Source organism: Odocoileus virginianus, chromosome 10 (assembly GCF_023699985.2).
Source record: "Odocoileus virginianus isolate 20LAN1187 ecotype Illinois chromosome 10, Ovbor_1.2, whole genome shotgun sequence".
Lineage (NCBI taxonomy): Eukaryota > Metazoa > Chordata > Mammalia > Artiodactyla > Cervidae > Odocoileus > Odocoileus virginianus.
Window position 1 is genome coordinate 12412838 of NC_069683.1, and position 19072 is coordinate 12431909.

The following is a 19072-nucleotide window of genomic DNA, read 5'->3' on the forward strand; positions in this document are numbered from 1 at the left end:
ATTTAAAGGCTGTTCGAGTGGATCTGGATGAGAAGGAGGCATTTAAGCAAAGACTTGAAGGAGCAAGGTAAGGGAGTGAATCAAGAAAATATCCTGGAAAGACTATTTCAGGACAGCGGAACAGAGGCCAAGGTAGGAGTTGGCCTGGCCTGATCTCTAAGCAACAAGGAGCCGTGTAACTGTGGGCAGGGAGGAAAGGAGTGGGAGTCAAGGTCCTGGAGAAAACTGGGGGGGAGGAAAAAAGTGGGGCTAGTGTTAAAGGGCCCACCTGCTGATGCAGGAGACGTAAGAGATGTGGGTTCAACTCCTGGGTCAGGAAGATCCCCTGGAGGAGGACATGGCAACCCACTCCAGTATTATTGCCTGGGGAATCCCATGGGGAGACGAGCCTGGCGGGCTACAGTCCATGGGGTTGCACAGTTTGGACACAACTGAAGCGACTTAGCAGCAAGCACAAAACCCCCCGCAGGACCCGCGAGGCTGTTTCAGGGACCTTGGCTTTTACTCTGTCTCGCAGCTGCCACAGGGTTTTGAGCAGAGGAGTGACATGATCTAACAAGGCTTTAAAATAATTCCCTTGGTTGCTGTGTTGAGAACAGAGTACACAAGACAACTGGCCAGGATGCTTCAAAAATGTCAGTGTCATGAAAGGCCAAAAAAGATTGGGAGACTGTTCTAAACGAAGGAGAACGTAGAGACCTGACAACTGACTGCCACGTGTGATTCTTGACTTGATACTGGATTTTTTTTTTTAAGGCTCTAAGATATGTTTTGGAGATAATTGAAGAAGTCCATATGGACTGTATATTAGATTTTATTGCCTCAATATTAAATTCTTTAGGTATACTATGCTATAATATATTGGAGTTCCATTATTAGACTGTCTTTACTCTTAGGAGACAAAAGTTGAAATATCAGAGGTTAAGTAACATGATGTCTGCAATGTACTTTGAAATAGTTCAGAAAAATACACAGAGAGCAAAAGAAAATGCAAATCAATTAGTGAATCTAGGTGAACGATATATAGGTATTCATTGTTTATTCTTTCAATTTTTAAATATTTTGCAGTTTTCAAAATAACAGATTTTAAGAAGTATTAGTAGGGGTCCCCAGTGGAACAGATAGACATATATGTATGTAAAGAGATTTATTATAAGGAACCGGCTCATACAATTACAGAGGTGGGAAACCTTCAGGGTAGGTAGGGTAAATTGGCAAACTGGAAACCCAGGAATGTTGCTGGTTTAGTTTCAGTCTGAATCAGAAGGCCTGAGATCCCATGGAGCTGCTGGTATACATTTTAGTCTGAAAGCCAACAGGCACAAGACCCTGTTCAGTTCAGTTCAGTTGCTCAGTCGTGTCCGACTCTTTGCGACCCCATGGATTGCAGCATGCCAGGCCTCCCTGTCCATCACCAACTCCCGGAGTTTACTCAAACTCAAGTCCATTGAGTTGGTGATGCCATCCAACCATCTCATCCTCTGTCATCCCTTTCTCCTCCCACCTTCAATCTTTCCCAGCATTAGGGTCTTTTCAAACGAGTCAGTTCTTTGCATCAGGTGACCAAAGTATTAGAGTTTCAGCTTCAACACCAGTCCTTCCAATGAATATTCAGGACTGATTTCCTTTAGGATGGACTGGTTGGATCTCGTTGCAGTCCAAGGAACTCTCAAGAGTCTTGCTCCAACACCACAGTTCAAAAGCATCAATTCTTCGGTGCTCAGCTTTCTTTATAGTCCAACTCTCACATCCATTCATGACTACTGGAAAAACCATAGCTTTGACTAGGTGGACTTTTGTTGGCAAAGTAATGGCTCTGCTTTTTAATAAGCTGTCCAGGTTGGTCATAACTTCTCTTCCAAGGATCAAGTGTAAGGACTGATATTTCAGTGTAAGTCCCAAACCTGGATCCATATTCTTGGGCTTCCCTAGTGGCTCCCTCAGTAAAGAATTCGCCTGTAGGGTTTGATTCCTGGGTTGGGAAGATCCCCTGGGTTTGATCCCTGGGTTGGGAAGATCCCCTGGAGGAGGAAATGGCAACTCACTCCAATATTCTTGCTTGGAGAATCCCTATGGACGGAGGAGCCTGGCGGACTGCAGTCCACGGTGTCATAAACAGTTGGACACGACTGAGCGACTAAGCACAGAACCCAAGCCTAGAAGAAACCCAGCTCAAGACAGTCAGGAAGAAGCAGTTCCCTCTATCTCTGGGGGTGTTCAGCCTTTTGGAGCTATTCAGGCCTTCAACTGATTGGATGAGGCTCACTCATTTTGGGGAATCCCCTAATCCCTAACTAGGCCGATTCTGCCGTTGAAAGACCGCCCACCGCAACCCTCCTTCAAAAGCACCCTGTGACGCGCCTGATTATGACTACATTTCCCAAGGGCCCTGGGGACACTGGGTCTTTCTCTCGCCCCTTTCTAGTCTCCCTCTGGACGTGCCAGCCAATAGCGCTCTTCCTCTCACTGCGGCAGAAACAAGACGAGGGCGGGAACTTTTCAGCAGCCGCGGGGGCGGGTCCTGTGGCCTGGGATTCATCTTTTGAATTCGAGCAGCAGATTCGCCGCCGCAACGCGGCCCAAGCTAATTTTTTTCAAGAGTCAGGACTTGTTGACGGAGTCTCACTAGTCAAGAGCGGACGTAAAGAGAGGTAATAGTAATCTCTCACCGCGGCTGCCGCCCGGATTAACCTTCAGGCTGCTTCTCCAAGTGGTGAATCTGCTGCCGAAACTCGAGAGTCCAGTGACTCGGCAGGAGAAGATGGCGACTGTGTGGGACGAAGCTGAGGTGCGCGCTGGGAAAGCTGGCGGTTCTGGAGCCCGGGCCACGGGGAGACCCCGCTGGCGGGAGGGGAGGCGGTGGCTGCGGGGGTCAGGGTCGAGCCCTGTCCCGGGATTGGGGCCGTTTGGTCGCGACTCCATTCGGTTTTTTTTTTTTTTTTGGCGTATAGTGGGTTAATTGAGGCGAAGAGTTGGCTAAGTCACAGTGCTGAGTTAACTGCCTTGAATTTAAAAAGAAAAAATTATTTTTTTTCACAGCAAGATGGAATCGGGGAGGAGGTTCTCAAGATGTCCACAGAAGAGATCATCCAGCGCACACGGCTGCTGGACAGTGAGATCAAGGTGAGCAGTGAAGCCCCCTCTCGCTGCCCGCGACCTCACACATAGGGCAGGTCCTGGTGCTCCCACCGCGTCCTCCCTCTCTCGCGTCGTCCCCGGCCTCCCTCGGACAGGTGTGGGGACCGCGGTTTCCTCCTCAGACCAGAAAAAGAGGAAAGAAAGGGACGGGAGAGGCCCAGGGTGGTGGGAAACCAGGCCTGAGAGGGGGAATGGTGAGACTGCCCTTCCCAGCTTGGTCTGGGAAGTATTCCTCTTCAGAGTCTGTCTTTTAAGAAATCCCCATGTTACAGATGAGCAAACTGAGGGCTAAAAGAGTTTTGTTTTGTTTTTTACCGCGGTGAGGTATGGAGCCTGTACCGAAAGGCAGAATCTGAAACCTGTGTTTGCTCAACTCAAAGTCCTGCTCTTTTCCCTTGAATACAACTACTCCTGGAGGTTTCCCAGTGGGCCTTCTGTTTCGACCTTTGCTGGTTGTGGACACAGTCAGGCTGAGCATTCAGAGAGCCTTTGAGCTGAGTGAAGGGGTGGGTGCAGGAGGCTTCCTCTGGCATCCTGGATAAGGCGCTCCAATTCAGTGGCCCTCGGATAAGCTGGGGGTAAAGCTGAACATTTCACCCTCACCTTCCATTCACCCTCACCCCAGATCATGAAGAGCGAAGTGTTGCGAGTCACCCACGAACTCCAGGCCATGAAGGACAAGATCAAAGAGAACAGCGAGAAAATCAAAGTGAACAAGACCCTGCCTTACCTGGTCTCCAACGTCATCGAGGTGTGTGTGTATGTGGAGGGGAAGAGGGGTCACTGCGGCTTGGAGACAGCCTGCACTGGGGAAAGAGTGGGTAGGCCTTTTGAGGCCTAAATCGCATAGGATCTAAACCTCTTAGGTTCTCCTCCCCAGTGTAAGTTTTTAGGGGAATATACAGGCCTGAAAAGGCATCGGAAGCTTCATGTTTCTTTTTCTGCTGGGTATTTTTCCTCAGGGGGTAGACGACACCTTTGCTGGGCTCAGGACTAGGCTGAGGCGTGAGGTTGGGATGGTGAGCCCTGGAGTGCTGAGGTTGTCTAGGCCCCAGAAGTGCTGGGTTCTGCAGAGTACAGGGGGGCTGAGCAAGGCCTCTTGATCTGAGCTGCTTTCTTTCCCAGCTTCTAGATGTTGATCCCAACGACCAAGAGGAAGATGGTGCAAACATTGATCTAGACTCCCAAAGGAAGGGCAAATGTGCAGTGATCAAAACCTCTACACGGCAGGTGAGGCTGGCTCAGCAAGGGCTGCCGAGGATGAGGGGGATGCAGGGCAGGACTCGGGAGCCTCCCTGAGGGCAGTGACTGAGGCTGCACCTGGACTCCTTCTGCAGACCTACTTCCTGCCTGTGATTGGCTTGGTGGATGCTGAAAAGCTGAAGCCGGGAGACTTGGTGGTGAGTGGTGTCCCTGAGCCCCAGCGGGCCTTTTCCAGCGAGGTTTCTCCTACTGCTGAGCTGAGCCCCTGCCCCCAGCCCAGGTCACTGTGGGTTCTGAACATTTGCGGAGCTGCCTGCCATTTGATTCTTGTGTTGCCCGGTCCTGAGGCTCTCCTTTCATTCTATGGACACCTTTCTCCCAGTCACTCAGGTAGACCTTGAGGTGGAATAGAGCTGAGGTTTTCATGCTGTGTCCCCAGGGTGTGAACAAAGACTCCTATTTGATCCTGGAGACCCTGCCCACGGAGTACGACTCGCGGGTGAAGGCCATGGAGGTGGATGAGAGGCCTACGGAGCAGTACAGTGACATTGGGGGCCTGGATAAGCAGATTCAGGAGGTGAGGGGGCCCCGGCGCCTCACCAGCCTTTTGTATTTCTCTGCTTCAGTGACCAGAGCACTTTTCCTCCCGTGCCTCTTATCCTCGCAGCACTCAAGGGAGGCAGCTGGAACAGTTTAGGAGACCGAGCTCTGGAGAGTCTGAGTGACTTGCTTGGGATCTCAGACCGTTAGGGCTGGAGCCAGGACTGGAGCGCAGGCTCCTGTTCTTAGCCCATCCTTCTGCCCTATCCTGCTATTCTGGGAGTCCACCGCCAGCCTTGGTGGGAGCCAGTGTTCTGTCCTCTGGATGTGGGGCAAGGAGACGGCAGTGTCCCTGAGTTGAGTAGGAGGGTTACAGATAGGGTAAGGCTGTGGGAGCCCACAGGGCTTCACTCTCCTCACCCAGGTCTTCTTCCTGGCAGCTGGTGGAGGCCATTGTCCTGCCAATGAACCACAAGGAGAAGTTTGAGAACTTAGGGATCCAGCCCCCAAAGGGGGTGCTGATGTACGGGCCCCCAGGCACGGGGAAGACCCTGCTGGCCCGGGCCTGTGCTGCGCAGACCAAGGTGAGTTCCTTGGGAAGGATGGGGGGAGACGGGCAGGAGCTGAAACTTGGCTGGGTGGGCTTGAATCGAAGGGGCCTCTTGTCATGCCTTTGGCCTGATTCTGTCACCCCCACCCCAGGCCACCTTCCTGAAGCTGGCCGGCCCCCAGCTGGTGCAGATGTTCATTGGGGACGGTGCCAAGCTAGTCCGGGACGCCTTTGCGCTGGCCAAGGAGAAAGCGCCGTCCATCATCTTCATTGATGAGCTGGACGCCATCGGCACCAAGCGGTAAGGGGCGCGGGGTGCAGGGTGCCAGCAGGCTGGTTGCTTTGGATGTCCGTGCTCCCACCCTGCTTGCCCTGGGATGGCGGCGGCTCTCTGCATGTGCTTGTACTTCTTCATCCTCTTCTGACTCACCTCCCTGCTTCGTTTCTTCCCCCCACCATCCCCTCTCCTTACAGCTGCCAGCAGGTTCCTCCCGAAGCATCACTCACCGGCTCCCACAGCCCCTCGGGCAGGCAGAGCCTGCTTTCCCCTTCTGGGCCTCCCCACTGCTCTGTGGCATACATGCTGGGCTCGCCACAGCCTGCAGGGCCCCCATGTGGTGCCCCTGCTCCCCTCCCGCCCCACCCCGTCCCTGCCCTTGCCTCCCCGCCCCCCGCCGGGCTTAATTCCAGGCGGCTCCGCGGTTTGCAGGCCCACTCGTTGACAGAGATTTGCCACCTGCTCTTTTCTCTCTGGAATGTGCTTTTCCTTCTTCCCTGATCTCCGCTGGTTGGTTGCCCAGTGATGTGTTTTCAGCCTGAGGGACAGTTCCTCGGGGACAGCTGCCTGGGCCCCCTGTTCCATGCCAAGTCTGGGCCAGATCTCTGTATTTCTTCTGAGTTTTAGCTCAGTTTGTGATGGCACCTTCATCAGGGGCGCAGGCCAGCCAGTGGGTTTGCTCACTGTTTTGTCCTCACTTTGGCACCTGAGCCCAGAAGCCTCTCATCTCTGACACCATTTCTGTGCTGGTCCCTGGGCTGGGCGAGACTTCTCTCTGCCCCAGGATGGGTTGGGTTGGGCTTCTGTTGGTGGAGCAGGGGAGGGCGCCCCCCGAGCTGTGGTCTCACCAGTGTCTCCTTCGGGGCCCAGCTTTGACAGTGAGAAGGCCGGGGACCGGGAGGTGCAGAGGACCATGCTGGAGCTGCTGAACCAGCTGGACGGCTTCCAGCCCAACACCCAAGTGAAGGTGAGCGTTTGCATCACTTCACAGGGGAAGAAGTGGGGCTGAGAGATCAGGGGATCTTCTGTTGTCTCAGTGGCGCAGCTCGAGTTAGAATTAGAGGCGGTCTTGAACATCCCCTGCCGTCTCCCCTGAGCCGGGTCGCCTCCTTGCCTGTCGTGGCCGTGCCTGCTGCCTCTCTCCAAAGCTGCCTCCTCCTTCAAGCGGCCGCGTCTCCTCCTCAGGTCATCGCAGCCACCAACAGGGTGGACATCCTGGATCCCGCCCTGCTCCGCTCCGGCCGGCTGGACCGCAAGATCGAGTTCCCCATGCCCAACGAGGAGGCCCGGGCCAGAATCATGCAGATCCACTCCCGGAAGATGAACGTCAGGTGGGTCAAATCACACACGAGGCGCTGAGACGTCTTCTTAGGACTGAACTTCCCTGGGCTTCCCCTCTCCCTCCACCTCCCGTTCACACGGCGCTGTCCCTGCAGCGGTCTCCGTTTCTCCCAGGCGCCTGACCTGATGCAGAACCTTACTGGGGCCTGGGATCCTCAGAGTTCCCCTGCACACACCCCCTCCCCCGGGACTGCAAGGTGTGCCGGCCCGGGCCGGTTCCTGGCCTCCCCCGCCCCAGCAGGTGAACACAGCCCAGCCTGGCCCAGGGGAACCCTGCCAGGGGCCAGGCAGACCTGGGTTCAGATCTGTGTGACCATCCGCAGGTGGCATAAGCCTGGGTTTCCTTCCTGGGACTTGGGGATGAGTGCTCCAACCTCACGGGGCTGTGACCATGTCTGGTGCAGCACTCAGCGCAGGAGGGGAGTCAGCTCAGGGCTGTGCTGGGTCAGGGCCCGCGCCGCCTGAGACAGATCACTGTCTTCTGTCTGCACAACCTCCTGCTCCCCCGGGCCGTGTCCCGGAGTCCAGGTGCATCTCGAAGGCTGGAGACACTAGAAATAACTTGGTCTAACCTACTCTGACTGCTCCCTGCCCTGTGCAGCGGAGGGAAGAGGCATGGTGGGGATGGGACTCGCCTGTGACCCGGGCAAGTCGACCTCACTGCCTGAGGGAGTGTGTCGGGGACAGATGCTCTTCCTGCCCCCTCCCCGAAAGTCACGGAGTCTCCCCCTTCCTCCCCACAGTCCTGACGTGAACTATGAGGAGCTGGCCCGCTGTACGGATGACTTCAACGGGGCCCAGTGCAAGGCAGTGTGTGTGGAGGCGGTGAGTGTGGGCACTTCATGCCACCGCCCTGCCCAGGCTGGTGGAGGTGGTCAGGGGAGGGGCTGAGAAGGTGGAGGCCTCCGGGAGCTGGGCTGGGGCGTGGGGAGGGACCCGAGAGCCTGTCTGTCCGTCCTGGGGGCTGGGGCGTGGGGAGGGACCCGAGAGCCTGTCTGTCCGTCCTGGGGGCTGGGGCGTGGGGAGGGACCCGAGAGCCTGTCTGTCCGTCCTGGGGGCTGGGACGTGGGGAGGGACCCGAGAGCCTGTCTGTCTGGGCACAGGGCATGATCGCGCTGCGCAGAGGTGCCACGGAGCTCACACATGAGGACTACATGGAGGGCATCCTGGAGGTCCAGGCCAAGAAGAAGGCCAATCTGCAATACTACGCCTAGGGAGCCTCCTCCGGGGAACACTTGCAATAAAGGATGGTTTCCGGTCCCTGCCGCCGGTCTGTCTCGCCTTCCCCGGGCCTTGGGTGGAGGAGTTGGGGTGCATGCCAGAGGCCCTTGCCCCGGTGCTGCTGCTGGAAACCCGAGCGAGCCATGGGCCTCAGACCAGTTGTCAGGGCGAGGCCCCCTGGCAGGGATGGGTATGTGCCCAGCTGTTCCCTGGGGTCTTCTGGCCTCCAGACCCCTCTGACTGCACACTCTCCACCCCACCTCTCAGTCTGAGCTTCTGAAAATTCTCCTTAACCTGCAGCTCTCCCGAGGGGCCTACACAGAACCCAAACTAGTATTGCCCCTCCTTTTGAATTTTGGTGTTCTGGCCCTCGACCCTGCTTCCTGGTAAAGCCAGGCTCTGGGCCTTGGCTCCATGGGTCCTGGCTGCCAAGCCTTCTGTTTTTCTCCACGTCCCTGTTCGCTGTTGGCCCACTTCCTCCGGCTGAAAAAGGAGCTTCAAGCAACATCCACTGAGAGCCCTTCTAGGCCTAACCCTGGTCACGCTGTGTCCCCTCCCACCCCTCGTCCTGCCCCAGCCTCGTCCTTGTGATGCCCCACGTCCGGTCAGACCCCTTTACCATCTTGCTGGTCCTCTCTGCTCGCCACCCTTGCAGCTCTGCCGCCTGAGAGCCGACCGGGTGGTTCACCGCTGGCTGAGGGCTCACCCTGGGCCACGTGCTTTGTGGGGCTTCTGTGTAATTGTATCTAGTTAATCTCAGCCACCAGTAGGGCACCCCTGTTTTATGGATGCATCTGAGCAGCTGGGCCAAGACCACACAACTCTTAGATGGCACAGCCAGGATTCAAACCCAGGACTGAGCATGAAGCCTACTGTGTTGTCGTTAGCAGGTTTGACTGTCCCCCTCCCCGCTCCGCAAACAGCCTGTTAAAACAGCAACCCTTCGAGAACGCCCCGTCGGCTCTCACGTGCACCCTGGCGAGAGCCCCTTACCCTTGTTTTCCCATCCCCTCGGAGGGGCCTTGCCCAGGATCCCAGAACTGCTGCTGACTGCCAGCCCCACCCCTGACCTCGGAGCCCCATCTGTAAACAGGACCTGGCTGCCTCCCACAGCGGGCTGAGTGCAACTGCGCGTGCACCGCCACCTCGTGCCTCCTGGGGGGGTGGCGGGGGCTGGGGGACAGCCCTGGGTTCCTCCGTTCCGCCAGGCCTGGGCCCACCAGGCCCCGGCTGTCACAACCAGGTAGAGCAGGTCCCTTTTCACTGAAGATAGCTAGTCAGAGCCAGGCCCTCCCCGGCCAGGAGCCAGCCGACCTGGGTTTCACACCCTGAACCAGACCCCGCGATGCGGTGCAGACGCGTTCCCCCCACCCCCAGCCTGTCAAAGGTGGGAGAGGAAGCGGGGCTCCCCATCCCCCTTCTCCCAGGAAGCAGCTCCCTCCCATGCCTGATGCCAGCTTTACTCTCAGTGTGTTCACTGGAGAGGAGGGTGTGGTTTAGAATAAAGGTCTTTTTTCCTTTTTAACAATAATTTCATGGAGGCCAAACCTGGAGACGACTGTGGGTGGAGCTCCCTTCTGCGGTGACGTTACTCAGGCCAGGCTGGGAAAAATCCCCTGGTCTGTAGGCCTGTGAGGACACCAGCCTTGGGGGTGATGTGGGCTATAATGACCTAGAACCAGGCTTTTATTGTATAAAAAGCTAACAACAGAACAAACCAGGGAAATGTGGAATGTACATACCCTGTTCTGAGAAGCAACTCAAAAGTCTAAGAGTGCAGAGACAGCAGAAGGGCAGGAAGGCGGGGATGACAGGCTGGGCAGCCTGCAGGAGCCGGGGCGCGCAGAGCAGCCACGCCGGCGGGGACACGGGGTGCCCGGCTCTCGTGTGCAGAACACAGGCGGCCAGTTCGTGTGTATTTATTTGCATCTCGTCTATACAACAGGTCATTTACAGATATAAACGAAACCACAGCAAAACTGCTGTAAGATCCTCAGCCCCTCCTGACGCGACTCCTCCCAACGCCCACGGCCGAGCGGAGCAGCGGGGCTGGAGCCTGGCTGTGGAGCGGGCCAGCTGAGTACCTGGGCGTCGGCCAAGGGAAATAGCTGGGGATTATGGCTTCAGCATTCTCCCAGAGCACATTCCTGAGCGCTGACAACGTGGAGCCCTCGCCACCCCCACCCAGCCCCACCAGCGGCGGGCCGGGCAAGGGGGCCCGCGTGGTGGGCAGGCGGCCACGGTTCCTTGTCTTCCTGCCCCCAGTGCGTCTGCTGGACCCCGGGCTGGCAGGAGCTCCTGAGCGGATGGGGAGGATGCTGGCCCGGGGCCGTGCGCTGCCCTGCTGGCTGCCGTTTGGCAGCTGGAGGTGGCAAGAGCTGCCGGTGCTGCCAGGAAGCGGTCACGGCGGAGGGGGGGAACAGGAGCCAGCCCAGGGCTGATGGGGAACAGGTCTTAGAAAGCATCTCCCAGCTCCACGCTGGGCGCAGTAGGACCGTCAGCGCCGAGTGGAGCCAGGGGCGAGGCACCCGCCTCTCTCTTTGGCCTTGGAGCTGGTGAAGGAAGGACCAGGACGCTGGCCGAGAAAAGGTGCCCCAGCCTTGGTCCCTGGCTGCTTGGGGCTGGGTGCACATGCCCAGGGGCTTACCCCTCAGGCCAGGGCCCCCCCGAGGCCCCGGGGGGAACAGCTTTGGGGCTCGCTGTATGCCTGGCTCCTTTGGCAGCTCACTCCTCCTGGCGGCGTGCACAGAGGCCTCTGCTCAGGACCAGCGCTCCCGTGCCTCACTGCTGACTCCGGGGGTGCATGACCACAGGGTGGCAGGGGGAGGAGACCGCAGTGGGCGGGCCCGGGCATCAGGGATCACAGTGTCGGCCTCGCACACACCTCTGGTCACATGTGCACACCACACACACACCCCCCACCCTCTTGGGTTGGAGGCGCACTCGCTCTCTGACACACATGCACACTCACACACGGTCACAGAGTGAATCCGAGTCTCTTATTGCTGTGCAGGGGAGGGGTGCCGGGCACAGTCACTCCACGAAGACCGAGAACAGCACCATCACCACGATGCCCGTGCAGAGCAGAAGCACCTGCTGCAGGGAGCGCCTGCGGGGGGAGAGGGCCGGGGCTCAGGGGGCCGCGCGGGCCGGCGGGCAGCGGGCGGGGGCCTGCCAATGGCAGGGCCGGCGGGCAGCTCACCACGGGTCGTCTTCCTCCAGGAGATCGGGCAGCACATTCACCAGGGCGATGTAGAGAAAGCCGCCTGAGGTGAAGGGCAGGATCCAGGCCACCGTCTCCTCTGCAGCAGGGGGAGGAGCCCTGACTGGCTGGGGGCGCCAGGCGGCCACGTGTACCGACCGCCGCCCCCCCACTCCCCACTGTGGGGCGGACCAGGGCAGAGCCGGGCTTGGATACCCGGGTCAGGGCGGCTGTGCCCTTTGGCCAGGGCCCCTCTGCGGACCGCCACCACCCCCCACGCCCGTACCTACTCCCTTGGGGGACTGCGCGCAGATGGCAAAGCAGGCGCCCAGCAGGCCCCCCAGTGCCGTCGAGAGCTGCAGCTTGGCTGCGCTCCATCGGTCAAAGCCGGCCCGGAGCAAGATGGCAAAGTCGCCCACCTGAGGGGAGGTCCAGACGATCACTCTGGGCCCGGTGGGGCCAGACGGCCTGAGCATCTCAGGTGTGCACAGGTCCACTGAGCCCCCAGCAGCAGCCCCATCGCTGGGACCCCCGGCCCACATCCCTTCTGCTGGGCCCCCAGTCCTCAGGAGGCTGCAGCGTGGCTGCAATGGTGGTTGCAGCGTGTGTAGCCCCAGGTCTCTGGTGCGGCCCCCCAAGCCCCCATTGCTGGGCAGTCCCACCCAAAGTACCCCCCACCAGCTGCACGCCGGCTGATCACGGCGAGCCTGTGGCACTCACCTCATGGGGGATCTCATGCAGGAGGATGGCCATGGTGGTCAGGAGCCCGATCTGCAGGGAGTGTGTGTGGGGGGTCTGTGTTGAGGGCACCCACCTGCCCGCTCATCCTACCAGTGTCTGCTCTGGGTCCCTGGCTGGACACCATTTGGCTACTAAAAATACAGCAGCGACTAGAACAGACCAGGAACCCGCCCTCAAGAAGCTAACCATCCTGGGTGGAGAGGCAAGGACTGTGTAAACACTGGAGCCGTGTGACTACACACCGTGACAGGGGCCACGGGGACCGGAGGGACTGCGAGCCAATGGACACGGGGGGCCTGACTGAGATGAGGGGTCAGCAGAGGCCTCTTTGAGGATTGCTTTTGGAATGGAGGCCTGAGGATGAGAGCAGGAGAAAGAACACTCCAAGCAGAGGCAGCAGGGAGGAGGAGGCCACAGGTGGGGGCGAGGTGGGCCAGTTCAAGGGCAGACAGCATTCAGGGCCAAGCACAGAGGGCAGAGGGAGCCTACTGGGGAGAAGCATCAGGAAGCAGGCAGGGGCCGAGTCTAGCAGCTTGGCTGAGGCCCGTGGTCCCAAAGAGGACGGCTGGGATAAGGTGCCGGGTGCAGGGAGCGTGGCGGAGACGGACTGGAGGCCGCCTCTGGAGGCAGGGCCACCTGGTCAATGCGGGCCCTGCACGCCCATCGCGATGGCCTACCCCCCAGCCTCACTCACCTTCTTGCTCACAAGGAAGCTGGCGGCCACGGCCAGCCCGTGGGTGAAGTTGTCTATGGTGTTGGCCAGCAGGTTGAGATAGCCGCTGACCTGGGTAAGGAGGGACAGGGTTGGGCTGAGCCAGGCAGGCGGGCCTGAGCCGGGGCGGCTGTAGGACGGGGGGCCCCGAGCGGGCCACTCACTTTGATGTTCCGGACCACGGCGCTCAGGCCGGGCTCTGCAGCCGGCTGGGCCAGATAGTGGCCTCCATTGAGCACGGCAGCAACTGCGGGGTCTTTGCTGGGGGCCTAGGGCCAGGAGAAGGGGGGAGAGGTGACATTAGATGCCCCCCACTCGGCCAGGGTAAACAAAGGGAGTGAGAGATGGAGGAGTCAGGGGACACCCCTTTCATCTGGCTGGACTGCGCTGCCCCACCAGCTGGGTGACCCCAGACCCAACAGGCCCTCTGCCTCCCACACTGCTGTCACTGGCATCTACGGGGACCAGTCACGGCAGGGGCTGGGGCCCGGATCCTTCCAGACAAGCTGGCCCAGCCTCCCAGAGCTCCCAGGAAAGGGCCAAGAGACCCTCTTTTCTAAGGGCTTGACTCAAAACCTGAATATTCAATGGAAGGGCTGTTGCTGAAGCTGAAACTGCAATACTTTGGCCACCTGATGTGAAGAACTAACTCACTGGAAAAGACCCTGATGCTGGGAAAGACTGAGGGTGGGAGGAGAAGGGGATGACAGAGGATGAGATGGCTGGATGGCATCACTGACTCAATGGACATGGGTTTGAGTAAACTCCGGGAGTTGGTGATGGACAGGGAGGCCTGGCATGCTGCAGTCCATGGGGTCACGAAGAGTCAGACCTGACCGAGGAACTGAACTGAACTGAACTGACTCAAAACCTGGGCCTCCAGGCCCTAGCACCACCACAGAACGAAGGCTGACCTGTGTAGGCTCTGGGGTTTGGGGCTCACCTGGCTGGTCTCCTCCTTCCCCTTGCTGTCCAAGAACACCTTCTCCAACACCAGGAAGGTCAGGAAGCCAGCAATGACCCACAGTCCCAGCTGCTGTTGCGGCTGCAAGCTCTGCCCCTCACCACCTGCAGGGGGCAGCACTGACAAGCCAGGCCCGGCCAGGGCACAGCTTGGCGGTGGGGACCCCCCATTGGAACCGGGGCACCGGGACCATGACCGATGTCCAGGAACCCCTCTCCCAGTCATTCTGCAGGCCTGGGCACCAGCTCCCACCCACTGCCCACCACCCTCCTGGCCCCCCAGGCTGTGGCCTCACTCACCAGAGCTGGCACTGTTCGTGTAGGCCCACGCCTCGGGGAGCAGGTGGAGAAACACGTTGCCCAGAAGTCCCCCCAAGGCAAAGCTGAGCAGCTGTTTCAGGCGCCGTGCCCCAGCTACAAGGCAGAGATACGGGACTAGGAACCGAGGCCTGAGTCCCTGGCCTGACCCCTTCCCCACCCAGCTTACTGGGCTCCTAGTGTGATCTCAACCAGACTGCAGGTCTCTGGAAGGCTGCATGTGGGCTGCTGGCCTTCCCGGGCCCCCCAGCCTCCAGTCTCAATAGGGGCTGGTGTTCAGCAAGAATTCACCGCATCCTCCAGGATGCCCGTGGAGCCACTACTGCTCCAGGGCTAAGAGACCGGACAGGTCCCGGCTCCCAAAGCCAGCAGCTGGTTAAGTCTGGGCAGATTACTTCCAGGACTCAGTTTCATCATCTGCAAAGTAGGGACAATTGTATCTACCTGACAGTGACTGATCTTGAGGAAATTAAATGACAACACGTACAGGAAATGCTTATTAAAGAGGAGTTTTTCTCTTCTCAGCCACTGGTACTCTCAGCAAAGTGGCAGAGATCTGACAACTTGTGCAGACTTAGAATATCCAGAGTTGGAAATGCCTTAAGGGGGCCATCTTGAAACCCTTGGTTCAATAGACAAACTGAGGCCCAGAGGGAAAAGGTGACTTGGTGGCGGGGGTGGGGGGGTACGATCCCAGGGTAGCTACAGCTTCCAGGCTGTGCAACCTTGGGCTCCTCGAAGAACTTCTCTGTGCCTGTGCACAGAGAGTGCCTGTGTCTCCGTCCCCGTTTGTAAAGTGGAGCTAACAATCCAAGTCCTCCCTAGGCTGACCCTGCAGGGATGCTATGAGAGGGGAAGGAGCTCCGGGCCTGAAGAGGGCTGTGTTCACAGCTGCGGTGCCAGCCCTCAGCCCAGTGTCCAGCATGGCTGCGTGCCTCACCGTCTGCTGAATGAACAATTCCTAAGCCTGGCAGGCAGCACAAGTCCCTGGGGGACCCTCGCTTCAAAGCTTCCCAGGGCTGGTCCAGAACTTCTGTGTCGTTGTCCTGGCTAGGGGCGACAGGCATCTGCATCTTTAGGGCTCCCCATCTGACCCTGTTTATCTTTCATCACAGAATGTCACTGTGGACACGCGCACACCGTAGGAAGGGGAAGCCAAGGAAAGCCCTCTGCCACACCTGCGCCCATCTCTCAGGTGCCCTCCCCAGAGGAGGCGGGCTGCCGGCCTCTCCGTGTTCCAGGGAAGGCCACCCTGGGGGCTCTGGGTCTGAGCACCCTTTTGCACGCTGAACGGGGCCGAAGTGAGAGGCGGCGCTTTGTACGAGGCACTGGCTGGTGCACATGGAGCCCGATCCCAGTGCTGGGCAGTCTTCTTTTCCACGTTAACAGGTTAATTGATGTGGAGTGCTCCATGGCCCACCTTGGGCCCACCACCCCCACCCTTGGAGGGGTCACCGTGGCACCACCTGCCACACGAAGCCAGCCTCGCTGCTGCTGGAGCCCGGGACGTGAGCCTGCACACTCCATGCCTAAGCGTGGTTGAAACAGCAAGAAAACTCTGGCCAGAGGCAATGCCTAGTCCCGCTGCTCATCAGGTCTGTGTACAGTGTTTCATGTATCACCCCAGAGGTATAACATCAAGACAGTCTGAGTAGCAACCATCTTCTCCTGCATCATCCCACCTGCCCCACCAGTACCAGCACCCCACGTCTCAGTAAGGTCCCAAACCCAAACTCACTCGCTAAATGTGGTACAAGGTGGCACTCAGGGGAGGCAGGTCTACTTGTGTTCAAGAACCCCCCTCCCAGGTCTGGAAGCCAGGATGGACGATATCCCCCAGGATGTTCAGTGGCTGGGCAGTCTTCCAAGCGCTTTACCAGTATTAGTTCATTTAATCGTCACAGTAACATCTATGAAGCCGATAACTGTTATTCTCCCCGTTTTTAAGGTTGGGACCTTGAGGCAGTGCAAAGTTAAGGAACTCACCCTGTACCACCCAACCGGTAAGTGGCAGAGCCAAGCTTTGAACCCCAGGCAGCCTGGCGTCCTATTTCCAGCCTTGCCTCTCGCTTCGCAGTGAATGTTCGCTGACGTTCGTCTTTCAGGATAAACAGGTGCACAAACGGATGAGCAAATAAGCACAGCGCACCCTGGCTCACTGGACCGCGGGGAAGAACTGTACTCGGTCCAGCCCTCTACCTCAGACACGCTGCCACCTGGGAGGAGACCTGGCTCTCCCAGCAAGGGCAGCGGCATGGTTCCCCGGTCACCTGCCGCCCCCAGGTGCCAGAGGGGCCATCACCCACCTTCTGAGCGCAGCATGGTCCCCATCTCCAAGGGAATGACGAGCAGCGGGAAGACCCCGCTGAGCCCCACCATGAGCGAGCCCAGGAGGGAGCAGATCCACGTCTCCAGCCTCTCACCACTCAGCAGGGCCCCCCAGGACTCACTCTCCTTATTGTCCAGGCGACAGGCCGCCGCCGCCCCCCGGCTCCGGAGGGCCTGCTGGGAGCCCCCAGCCCCTCCCAGGAGGTCCAGGGTAAGGGCAGCGAGGAAGAGGAGCCTCTGTCCCGCCATGCCGGGGCAGGGACATCCAGGCATGCCACGTGCTGAAAGACACACAAAGGCCGCTTATGTGAGCGGCCACCCTTGGCCGTGCACCTGCTTAGAAGACATGGCACCTGGACCTTCCCCGCGCTCCCAGCAGCCACGGCGCCCGCCGTCCTGCCCGCCTCCCCCAGGGCCTCCGAGGACCCCTGTGAGGGGTGCACAGAGCAGTGGGGCTCTGTTCCTCCACACCCCACTTCCAAGGACACACATTTCTCTTTTTCCTTGGGAGCCATTTCCAGACTTTATGTCAGCCTGTCCGCCTAAGGCTAAACTTTCCTTAATGACAGGGTGAGGCGCTGGCTGGATTCCCTTCAGCCACCGGCAGGCCCGCCCCATCAGGGTGTCTGGCTGCCAGGGGAGAAAGCTTGGCTGCCAGGATGCGCCCCAGTGAGGACACCCCCGGGGCAGCGGCCGGCGGCACTGTCTAGATTGACGGGATGAGTTTAGGAAGTGCAGGTGGCGGAAGCCAAGCAGCTGGGCTAGGTCAAGACCATCAGGGCTTCTTCCTAGGAAATGAGTCTAATATCCTGGGGCCCGGAGACAGACAGGAGATGAGACTGGAGAGGCTCCTTCAGTGACGAGCAGCCTCCCAGATGCACATCCAAGACCCACCCTTAACTTTGTGCTCCACGCTGAGAGCTGCTTGGCTTGCAGTGCTGTGTGCTTAGTCGCTCAGCCCTGTCGACTCTTTGCGACCCCGTGGACTGTGGCCCGCCAGGCTCCTCTGTCCATGGGGATGCTCCAGGCAAGAAGACGAGTGGGCTGCCGAGCCCTCCTCGCCTGACTGCGGACAAGTCCCTAAAGCCCTTCTCTGAGCCCTTAGTCGCCTCCTCTGAGGGAGATCAGTATGGCCTCCCTCCCGTGGTCGTGAGGGTGAGATGAGTTTGCTGGTCAGGTGAGTCTGCCTGGCATGCTGAAGGCACAGATGGCCCTCCTCACATTAAGGGAGCACCCGGCGGGCAGATCACAGGACCTGGATGTGAGTCAACCAAGAGGGAAGTTCAACCTGGGAACTCAGGCATGAGGTTTAAATGTGGTCTGCCCAGCCTCCAGCCGGCTGTGACCTTGAGCCGGTGACGTTCTTGCCTCAGTTTCCTCATCTGCTGATGGCGGTGGGAGGGAGGGAAAGCAGCTGGAAGAGACGCTGGGGTCTGGGATCTCCAGGCCTTAACGGGACCCTGATGAAACCCACTGGGCTCCACTGGGGACCAAAGGCGGGACTGCGGCCAGGAGGCCGGGCTTGGGAGGCAGAGGCGGGTCACGGTTAAAGGTGAGGGGGCCCCAAGTGTGGAACAGGAGATGGGGGGTACCGAGAGAGTCAGAGAGGAAGAGGGAAGGGGGGTGAAAGAGCGGCAGAGTGCAGAGGGGGAGAGCCAAAGACGGATGCGGAGCCGGGAGAGAGGGGAACGACGCATGGGGAGACAGGAGAAGAGCCCAAGGAAGTTTGAGCTCCCGGGCGAGAGGCCCAGGTCTGACCTGGACAAGGGGATCGGCAGAGTCCGTCCCGTCCGGGGCTCGGGCCCCGGGCGTCGGGCAGTCACTCACCGTGCGGCGGTGGCGGCGGCGGCGCTCCAGGCGGCCCCGGCCATCCAGCTGCGGCACCGCGCCCCGCCCCGGCTCTGCCCCGCCCGGCCCGGCCCCGCGCCCCCCTCCACCCGGGCCCGGAGCCGCCCCCAGCGCGCGGCCACGTCACACGGGACCTGTCCGGAACCCGGCGCGCCGCGCGCCGCGGGGTCGCGGGGGGAGCGGCGGTAGAGGGGCGCGCTTCCGCCTCGAGGCTATGGGGGACCCAGGAGGCTGGCGCACTTCCGCTCGGGCCGGACCCGGGACGGCGGCGGGGAGTGTCGGGCGGAAGTGGGAGCCGTGTGGGCACCCGGCTCGGCCTGGCAGCGCGAGGGCGGAGGCAGCGGCCCCCGCAGGGACCGCGAGTGGCCAGGGGACTTGGGCTTGCGGGGCCCGGCCGCCGCTTCCTCTCTAGGGCGGCGGTGCCGGCTGCGGCCGCACGGGGGCGCGCTCGGCCGCCGGACGGCGCCGCCCCGGGACGGGGTCCGGGTGTGCGGGGCGGGGGACGGCTGCCGCGCGCTCCCGCTCTGAGTCAGCCGGGCCTGGCTCCTCCATGAGCCAGGGAAAGGGGAAGTGCCTGCCACAGGGAGGGGCTTAGCCCCGGGAACCTCAGAAGAGGGAATTTTATTCTTACTCATCGAATTATTTTTATGCTTTGGTTTTTCACTGGGAACCTCAAGCCTTTTGTCTCCA

At 59.6% G+C, this 19072-nt stretch overlaps 2 protein-coding genes across 4 annotated transcripts; one reads left to right on the plus strand and one right to left on the minus strand.

Moving 5' to 3' along the window:
* The first annotated feature begins 2680 nt into the window (after window positions 1–2680).
* Window positions 2681–8309, plus strand: PSMC3 (proteasome 26S subunit, ATPase 3). Its single transcript, XM_020870948.2, has 12 exons — window positions 2681–2788; window positions 3040–3123; window positions 3764–3889; window positions 4264–4368; window positions 4476–4538; window positions 4781–4918; window positions 5322–5465; window positions 5584–5732; window positions 6579–6675; window positions 6894–7039; window positions 7793–7874; window positions 8153–8309. Exons 1-12 carry the CDS (start codon window positions 2762–2764, stop codon window positions 8261–8263), a joined length of 1272 nt encoding a protein of 423 aa, XP_020726607.1. The 5' UTR covers window positions 2681–2761; the 3' UTR covers window positions 8264–8309.
* A 1864-nt stretch (window positions 8310–10173) lies between these two features.
* On the minus strand, window positions 10174–18617 carry SLC39A13 (solute carrier family 39 member 13). Of its 3 annotated transcripts, none has more exons than XM_020870955.2 (10): window positions 18362–18611; window positions 16513–16815; window positions 14189–14302; window positions 13869–13993; window positions 13090–13194; window positions 12908–12997; window positions 12193–12243; window positions 11759–11891; window positions 11473–11572; window positions 10174–11379 (listed from the first exon to the last, which is right to left on the minus strand). In XM_020870955.2, exons 2-10 carry the CDS (start codon window positions 16805–16807, stop codon window positions 11304–11306), a joined length of 1089 nt encoding a protein of 362 aa, XP_020726614.2. In that variant the 5' UTR covers window positions 16808–16815; window positions 18362–18611; the 3' UTR covers window positions 10174–11303. The 3 variants fall into 3 exon arrangements, with proteins under 3 accessions (XP_020726614.2, XP_070329132.1, XP_020726628.2); XM_020870969.2 differs by having other exon boundaries at window positions 11248–11379; window positions 11763–11891; window positions 18362–18617; XM_070473031.1 differs by lacking the exon at window positions 13090–13194 and having other exon boundaries at window positions 18362–18617.
* Between the last annotated feature and the right edge of the window lie 455 nt (window positions 18618–19072).

Excerpts from the sequence above, each read along its gene's own strand:
- PSMC3 (XM_020870948.2), top strand. The coding sequence starts at position 2,762 with ATGGCGACTGTGTGGGACGAAGCTGAG. Across the intron at positions 5,466-5,583 it reads CCTGTGCTGCGCAGACCAAG|GCCACCTTCCTGAAGCTGGC; the intron begins GTGAGTTCCTTG and ends CCCCCACCCCAG. Across the intron at positions 7,040-7,792 it reads TCCCGGAAGATGAACGTCAG|TCCTGACGTGAACTATGAGG; the intron begins GTGGGTCAAATC and ends TCCTCCCCACAG.
- SLC39A13 (XM_020870955.2), bottom strand. The coding sequence starts at position 16,807 with ATGCCTGGATGTCCCTGCCCCGGCATGGCGGGACAGAGGCTCCTCTTC. Across the intron at positions 14,303-16,512 it reads GACCATGCTGCGCTCAGAAG|CTGGGGCACGGCGCCTGAAA; the intron begins GTGGGTGATGGC and ends TCTGCCTTGTAG. Across the intron at positions 11,892-12,192 it reads TGCATGAGATCCCCCATGAG|GTGGGCGACTTTGCCATCTT; the intron begins GTGAGTGCCACA and ends ACCTCCCCTCAG.